The sequence below is a fragment of the Rattus norvegicus genome, chromosome 3, assembly GCF_021556685.1.
Source record: "Rattus norvegicus strain SHRSP/BbbUtx chromosome 3, alternate assembly SHRSP_T2T, whole genome shotgun sequence".
NCBI classification, from domain to species: Eukaryota; Metazoa; Chordata; class Mammalia; order Rodentia; family Muridae; genus Rattus; species Rattus norvegicus.
The window spans coordinates 144,415,881-144,424,681 of NC_141536.1; the positions used below are offsets into that span (position 1 = coordinate 144,415,881).

The window sequence follows — 8,801 nt, forward strand, 5'->3', positions numbered from 1 at the left end:
GTTTCTCCTGTTGTGACCCTGGGACACAGGATGTGGAAAGGGCCCAGTGACAAGGAGCACAGTGCTGGAAGCCTCCCTCCTTTCCTCCCCTCTGGGCCTCTCATGTTTCCTGCCCTAAACTCTGCTCTGCTATTTTCCCAAGGAATTCACAGCACGGTGTGTCCCCGAGGAGTCACTTTTGGGGACAAGCCAGGGAGGTGACTCCATTGCTGGCCAAGACAGGGGTCAGTGGACTCAGGGGCCCAGAAGAATGGGTGTAAGAATGGGGAGGCCTGCAGGAGAGATGTGGCTGCCACTCTGCCATTCCTGTAGATATCAGCTTCCTATCTGCAAACAACACACCAAGTCAATGGTACTCTTAGGAGCTGGGTACAGACCTTATCCTAGAACTAGGAAAGCAGAGTCAGGCAGATCTCCATGAGATCAAGGCCAACCTGGTCTACATAGTGAGTTCCAGGATAGCCAGAGCTAACATAGGTACCACACACAAACACTCGCACATACACACATAATTCTTATACTTTCTACTTAAGATAATCTATGGCACTAATGTGACAATAATTAACACTCACCAAATGCCATCTTTGTGCCACTTACTCTATGATGTCGAGTGTCTTTTATATCCTTACAGCTAGCTTTATGAAATAGGTAATAAATGTATTGTTTGGCCCCGTTTTTCTTTTGTATTTTCATTCCTTTCTTTCTTTCCTTCCTTCCTTTCTTACGTGAGTAGCCAAGCTGGACATGCAATTTCCAAAGGCTGGGGACCGGCCTCAGATACACAGTCAGCTGTAGGGTAACTGCCTGCATGGTAGTATCTATTTCTTTTCCAAGGCCTATAACTTCTTTTTTAGGATTTATTTTTAATTATATGTATTGTGTGTGCATGCACACTCATGTGTATGTATTCACACGTGTGTTCAGGTACCCACAGAGGCCAGGAGTGGAATCACGTTACCACCTAATCTGGGTGCTGGGAACTGAACTCATGGCCTCTGGAAGGGCAGCCAGTGCTCTAAGCTGCTGAGCCATTTCTGCAGCTCGCCCCGCCCCCTAGGCCTATAACTGACAGAAGACAAAAACTGAAGTTTGAGGCTACACAACCTTTTGAACTCTTCAGAGCTGCAGGACTATGGTTAGGAGAGTGTGAACTACGCAGTCGAATAGAAACCCTGTATTGTTCTGTGTGTGAGAGAGAGAGGGAGGGGTGTGTGTGTGTGTGTGTGTGTGTACAGGAGAATCCTAAGTGCACGTGTACATGTGTGTGTGCACATATGTGTTTGTGTCTATTCATGTAGAGGCCACAGGTTGATGGTGTCTGGTATCTTCCTTGGTCACTCTCCATCGTATGTTTTGAGATAGGGTTTCTCACTAAACCCGGGGCTCAGGGATTCATCTAGGCAGACCAGCCAGCAAGCCTCAGGGTTCTAACTGCCAACTCTACAGCCCCAAGACTGGAATTACAGACAGGTGCTGCTGTACTCTGTTTTATATGTGGCTGCTGGGGACCAAAACTGGGGGGTCTTCATGCTTGTGTGGTAAGTGCTTTACCAACGGAGACATCTCCAGAGCCCCTGGAAGCTCTCTGAGCAGTAAGTACGCAGCTTCTTGTGACTGTATCCAGAGATGGTGCTGAGGGAGAGAGTTCTCCACGGGGGCCATTGCCCTGATCTGAAGGTTGGAATGGAAGGGCTCTAACCACTCAAAATGATCAGATTGCTTCTCTAGAGTTGGGTGAAGGGGGCTGGAAGATCTGAGTTCCTTCGAGGTCCGTGGCAGTTTGGGGTGGGAGAAAAGTTCTTGGGGTGTTCAGATAGAGCTATGACCTCACTCAAAGCCTGTCCCTTCAGGGTGTGAAGAGCTCTGTGACTCAGGGGATGCTCTGCTGGTGCTAAGGTGAGGAGAACTTTCCAAGAGACACACAGCCAAAGAAATAAGTACTTGGGGCAGCCAATACCACCTGTGACCCTTTCCTGCTGTCTCTCGGCCCGTGGGCTTCTAGCCACCTCGCTCCTTCACTGCTCTCTCTGTAACCATAGTCGTCTCCTTGTCCTCGCCAGCACCTTCCTCGGGGCTCCTTCTCCTCTCGCACACGCCAGGCCTCTGTCTGAGGTGGCAACTTCTTTGTTTACCCTCAGAGCTCTCAGGCGCACACTACCAGCCAAACAACGAAGCCCGGCCAGAGAGAACTCAGTTCCAGACTCAGTCTGGCTCCTCTGGGACAGGTAATGGCCTCCAAATCAAGGGGACAGCTCAAAAGAAAGCTGCCTGCTGCACTGAGCTCTTGCTTCAGGTCCTGACAACCCAAAGGAAAAGGACACAAGATCTGCCCATTGTTGGGCAGGAATCCCTACTCCTGAGACGGCTTTGGCTGGGGGCCCTGGGAATCAAAGCCTCAGCTGGAGAGAGGTGGGGAAAATTTTGAGGCCCTGTGGGTGAGAACCAGAGACTTGGACTTCTGATCCTTGTGTCTCTCTTTAGCCAGGTAGAATCTGGCCTCAAGCCCTCCACTCTGAGATCCAGGTGCCTACATCTCCCTACCAGAGAGAACCGTGCTCTCCAAAAGTTCGTGGCCCGCAACTCCCCAAAGATTCTAGCTAAGAAAAGGAAGTGAGCATTTACGGTGGGCCAAGTTCCAGGCAGGAAGCATTGTGAGGATGCGCCTGGCATTTTCTGTCTGTCTGAGGTCAGCAGGGGAGATCAATGACCTGTGTGTAACTATGCACTTCCATAATGTGCAGTGTGAAGAGAGAGGCCCCGCTTCTGACCCTGCGCTTTGTGAACAGTGAGGTGCTGTGGTCACACAGCCCCCAAAGCGCAGTGGGGTCCTAGACCAGATCATGTGAGAAACAGTGGTCAGTGGTAGAGATGTGATGCTGCCACAGGGAGGTAGAGGCCCTTGGCAGGCCAGACTCCTCCAGAGAAAAAAGTAAAGGGCCCTTTAAACAGGGCTCAGGCAAGTCGGTGGTTGTGGTAGAGCGGGGCCACTGGGCAGACGCTGCCGAATGAAGTGGAGATGGTATTAAAGAAAATCACATCTCCCCATTCCCCCACCCCCTTAAGGCTTCATTGCAGAGACAGTGAGTTTGATTAAGGAATGTAAAACTCTAGCTTTTTGCTAGGCCCCAATGGAACAGAAGGAGCTGGGGACCAATAGGCCTTTGGAAGGATCAGGAATGGGGTTAGAGGTGACCACTGGCCCTGACCAGCTGTACTCTCTGCCCCATTCTGCTTCAGTTCCCAGAAGTGGGGGTGGAGTCCAAGCCTGGGAAACAGTTTATACCTGAGGCACCCTACTTTCCCTCTCAGGAGCTGGCAATTCTTTAGGAGATCTGGGTCCCCGGTAGTAAACAAGAAATCTGCCACAGTTTTAGCCATGAAGATTCAGCTTTTTATCTCATCGATGTACATTTTAATCTAACAGTCTAATTAGGTTCATACTCCTCACCCCTGCCCAAGTCCTTTCCCCTTCTTGCCCAGCCCCTGCAATGAACATCTCGTGACAGAAAGTCACCAGGCACAAAGGTGATTCAAGGAAGGGATGGCACTCGTAGCTCTCGTACGATGTGCTCAGGACATAGCCCCAGCTTCTCTGGAGAGTCTGGAGTGAGGAGGCCTGGGCAGGAGAGACGGTGAACTGAGTCTCATAGAAGAACACCTTCCCGGGGCCTCAGGCCCACTCAGAGTCTGTTCCTTAGGCAGAACTCTTCAGACGGGGGTCTCTTGAACCCAGAACACATCCAGAGAGTAAGCCTGCTGAAAACTCTTTCCTGCAGGCTTCCGGGATACTTCCGGCCGTAGCTTCACAACCTCTCTGTGATTCCAGGAGCCTGCGGAAGGGGTTCTCTCTGGATGTGCCACCCTGGAAGACAAGAGGACTAGCACTGCTACCTACAGCCACAAGATTCCACGACCATGTCCTCGTACTGTTTATATACCACGTTGTTGGCAGAGTCAATGAACAGGATGCTAATGGGACTCAGCCGTGTAGGCACGCAACAGGTAGGCGGTGTGGATTCAGGGTCCATAGAGTTCATCAGGGTCTGAATGACTGCATGGTTTGTGGGCTCCAAGTGGGAGCGCAAGGGGAACTCACACAGTCCTTCGCAGTGGAAGGCCTCATACTCTAGGGGTGCGATGATCCAGTCGTCCCAGCCCATGTCCTTAAAGTTAACATGTAAGGCCTTGCGACTGCAGCGAGCCTTGAGGTTCTTGCTGGGTCGCTTGCCCTGGCGATTGGCCAATGGTGCCCGCCGTTTCCGCCTCTGGCTGAACAAATATTCATACACAGTCTTGTCATCCTGGCCAGAGCGGGCCTTAATCTCATTAAAGAACAGGTCCCGTTTCTTAGTACGCCCAAACACCAGGAACAGGGCTTTCTCGTGGACCTGTCGGGCAGCACGTTCAAAGCCCAGGCCACGGAGGTCCACGGCCCGGCCCCGTTCCCAGGCCTCCAGCTCCAGGCACAGCTGCGCTGAGTTCTTAAAATTTCGGAAGAGTTTCCAGATGTCGAACACCTCCCAGCCAGATCCATCCAGGCCTGGCACGGAGCGCACATCCAGCAAGGCTGCCGGCTGCCGGCCGCTGGGGCAGCTGGACAGCTTCAGCTGGGCAACCCGCCCGCTACTGGGGACCGCTGGCTTGGCCACGTCCAAGGGCTTCTTCCGTAAGATCCGCAGTTCAGCCCCCAACAGCCCATCCTTCTCCAAGGCACTGATGTCAAACACGTACCTCTGCTTCCTGACCACAGGGCCTCGGTCATCTAGAGAAAACAGTCAGAAGTCAATTCCTGTCACTTCACCAAGAGAGCCCGCCACCTCTGGGTCTCCAGAGAGGACCTAGCTCTCTCCCAATCAAAAGAGGTTTCTCTAACCTCTTCCCCACTATGGCTGAAGCCAACACACAAACCACCAAGAGCCCTTTTCCCAATGAAGGTAGGTATGAGGCTGCGTATTATCTGAGTGCCCCTGATGTTTGTGCCCATGTGTATTAGAGTCATTGGCCTTATAACTGTCTTCTACCAGTGTCCGCCCCATCCATGATCCAGCATGATTATCTCCTGTAAATAAGACAGGAGGTGTGTACCTGTCTTACCCACTTTTCCAGAGGAGAAAACTGAAGCGCAGAGTAAATTAGGGGCTTATTCAATGTCATCTAGCTAGGGGAAAAATAGAGAAGTAAAACTGTAGCCTAGAATTTGAATAGTCCATTCTGAGCTTCTCATACCTTAATGATGTTAGCGTTCTTGCTATGGGCAAGACACAGAGTTGGGGAGGAAACTGACGTGGGTAACACAGCAAATCAGTAACAAAGCCGATCTGCAAACTCAACTTCCCAAGTTCCCAATTTCATGATTTTTTTGGTATATGAGTGTTCCAGGTGTGTGTGTGTGTGTGTGTGTGTGTGTGTGTGTGCAATTGGGTTCATGAGTAAGTATAAGGATGGATATATATATATGTGTATATATATATATATGCTACTGGCATATGTAAGTAGAGTTGGGATTGTATGAATACTTGAAAATGATGCTATATATGTATGTGTGTATGTATATGATTCATTTACTGAGTGTATAAAATATAAGGGTGTATGTGTGTGTGTGTGTGTGTGTGTGTGTGTGTGTGTGTGTGTAATCTCTGAATCAGCATGCCCTCCTTCCTAAATGCCAATATGCCATTAGGGAACATTCAAATATTGCTCTAGAAGGTAACTAATTAGGCCTTTAAACTCCCCATCTCCCCCTCCCCTCTCTCCCTTAGTGCTGGGGGGGGACACAAGGACTTATTTTATGAGCCCTCGAGGGGTCACAGCTTTCCCTGGCTGGGCAGGCAGCCAGGCCACCTCCCCCACCTCTGCCAGACCTGCTGCCTCTGTACCTCCCCCACCCCCTTGTCATTCCCCTACAGACCAACTCTAATGAGAAGCCTCTCCCACTCTCTGGCCCCTCCCCCACCCTGCCAGCCAAAGTCCCGAGACTCAGCACCAGAGCCTGTGAACCCGCAAGAAACCTCACCAACTGCCAGCCACCGGCCCAACTATCTCCACACTGTGGAGAACCTGAGACTCAGAAGGGAAGAGATTTGCTGAGAACACACAGCAAGTTGAGAGGAAGAGCCTGAAACACTAGGTGGGCAGACCTCCGGCGACGCAAGAAAGACAAGTACTCTCCCAGGTTACTGATTCCCACTCAGAATGCTCAGCTGTCACCCCGTCCAATGCCCGTGTAGTATACCTATAAGAAGAGACCCCAGGGAAGAAGGGACTCCGTGTGCCCTCAGCCAGCTGCCTCTCTCTGTGACTCCAAGATGACAAGTTTTCTGTCCTCACATAGCCTGCTCCCTCTACCCCTATCTGAGGGTAAAGTTGAAGAACCATGGGGACCTAAAGTTTCCTTCTCTCTGCTCTCTGAGAAAAACCGAAGCTTAGAGACTTTACCAACCCACGGGGGTACAGAGTACCTCTCAGTAATCAAGAATGGGTCTTGGAGTCTAGTGTCCAAGTAGCAGATCTTAGCTCCTCTCTGCATTTTAGAGTCCATTCTGCACCTTGCAGAAGTTGAACTCCAAGGTCCCTAGGTACGATAAGTTCCAGATTCCCACCCTAGGCTGGGTACACACACTGTCCCCCACCTGCATACTCCAAGACTTTGGAACTTCTAGGTCTGTGCAAATGCCCCTCCCTGCCACCCCACCCCCTCACCTTGCCCTTTGTCAATAAAGCTGGTGATGGTGTTGGCCAGGCCAGCCTCCAGCTTCACGCTGCTGTTGCCTCCCTTTCTGTCAGCATCGGACAGCGTCCTGTACAGCGAGAGCATATATTCGTGGGGTGTGATGGGGGGCGGGCGGAATGGCTCCTTAGGCTCTCGAGGGGTCCCAGGCTCTCTGGTCTTCTTCAGCAAGAAGGAGCTGGGGGCAGATCCTGCTTTTGCAGATGCTTTGCCCCCAGAAAGCTGTCCTTTTGGGGTTACAGTCCGGGCTGCAGCCTGCCTAGTCTGGGGAGAGGGTCCTGGCTTGGTTTCAGAGCCACTGGCTCTGGGGGGCACCTTTCTGGGTTCATCCTTCTTGGCCTGTGTCTGCCCAGAGCTTCCCTTTGCCCTGGCACTGGTGGCCCCCACACCATAGCTGTGACCCCCTGGCCTAAAGATATTCCGAGTCAGAGGTGGCCTCTCCTTGGCCTCCGCCTTGGCCAACCCTGGCCTGGCCCCTGGGGGTCTCTGGCCTAAGTCAGGGGCACCCAACACAGTGCAGACGAGTCCCAGGTCCAGCCACGCCAGGTGCCAAAGCAACAAAGTGAGGAGTTTGGGGAGTCTCATCCTCTGGCCAGCCGCTGAATGACACCACAGAGAAAGGCAGCAGCAGCAGCGAAGGTGTCTCTGGCTTGGCAGGAAAAACCATGAAAGGAGTGGGTCTTCAGAGGCAGCGGTGGCAGCAGTAGCAGCAGCGGCAGGCAGGGCTTTCTCCTCAGAGTGAGCGTCTTGAAGTCCGCCGGGCGTGTGTCTGTATCCAGTCCCATAGTGGAAATGCTCCCGTGTCCAGACGTGCACCGTCTCCAGTCAGCAGCTGAAAATAACTCGTTCTTGAAAGGAGAAAGCCGACCGCCCCCTTTCTCCCGCACAACTGACTGAGGGCTTGAAGGAGGCTTGTATAAGGCTGAGGGATTTTTCCAAGAAGGAAGAATGGCGTAATGCTGCCTGTGCGCTCCAGTTTTTTTTCCCTCTAATTTTGAATCCTTTCCAGTGAAAATACTTACACACACACACACACACACACACACACACACACACACACACAAACCTGCAGGTGCTCAGAAAAATCTTTTACAAACCTGAACTCAGGAATTGGAAACGGAATTCCAACCCAAACCAATTTAATTACTCTCTGATGTCATGCTGTCTAAATTCATTTAAGTGCGATATATTTATGTGAAAAAAATCACCGCTGCCCTTTGGAGGCCATGGCTCATGGGGGCTCTTGGCTCAGAGCCCCATAGCAGGACTCAGGCTTAGGGGGCCTCCCCATCCCAGAGTAGACTCAGGGGTCTTCACCTCCACCTCCTGGAGCAGCTCACCCCACCATCCTGAGTGGAGAGATTGAAGAGCGAGTGCAGAGACCTGCAGGGACTAAACATGCGAGGTAGGTTTTCAGTGAAGTCCTTGGAGTGTCTGTAAAGCAATTTCAATCTCTCTGTCTCATCTGGGACCTCGGGTGTGTGTGTGTGTGTGTGTGTGTGTGTGTGTGTGTGTGTGTGTGTGTGGTGTAGAGTGTGGGGTGTGTGTGGGGTGTGTGTGTGTGTGTGGTGTGGAGTGTGGTGTGTAGGGTGTGTGTGTGTGTATATATGTGTGTGTGCACGTGTGTGTGCGTGTGTTGAGGACAGCACAGATGGCAGCGTTTACCCACACTTTCTTTTATTTTGATAAACTTGTGACCCAAAAAACAGGAAAAAAAAAGTCATTGCCCACTATACCACCCCCACCAAATGCCATTGGCTGAGCACTGCCATCCTGTAGCCCCCTTGGCTGGAAACAGGTCCAGGGTGTGCGTACCTCAGCCACTACCCAAGCAAAGACCGCCAGTTTTCTTAGAAATTGGCTGAGGCCCGAGGTGGCAGCCCCAGCCTAAGGCAGCAGCGACCCCTGCAGGAAGTTGGAAAAACAAGTTCTCCGGGGGTTGTTTTTCTAGGAGCTGGTGAAGAATTGAATACCTGCTTAACTGAAGAGAGTCCCCTCTCCCTCTCTTCCTTTTCTTCTTTAGATAATGTCTCAGGTAACCCACGATGGCCTCAGATTCACTATATATACAAGG

General features: G+C 51.6%; 1 protein-coding gene and 1 long non-coding RNA gene across 2 annotated transcripts; one reads left to right on the forward strand and one right to left on the reverse strand.

Annotated features, from left to right (window-relative positions):
• Positions 1-3,368: 3,368 nt before the first annotated feature.
• On the reverse strand, positions 3,369-7,550 carry Gdf5 (growth differentiation factor 5). The gene is given in 2 exon segments (NM_001398661.1): positions 3,369-4,762; positions 6,700-7,550. Coding segments are annotated over 2 exon segments (1,488 nt in total). The 5' UTR covers positions 7,313-7,550; the 3' UTR covers positions 3,369-3,887.
• On the forward strand, positions 3,516-6,761 carry LOC147995769 (uncharacterized). The gene is made up of 4 exons (XR_015684738.1): positions 3,516-3,747; positions 3,827-4,002; positions 4,751-4,934; positions 5,962-6,761. It is a non-coding gene; the product is annotated as an uncharacterized LOC147995769 (long non-coding RNA).
• Positions 7,551-8,801: the final 1,251 nt, after the last annotated feature.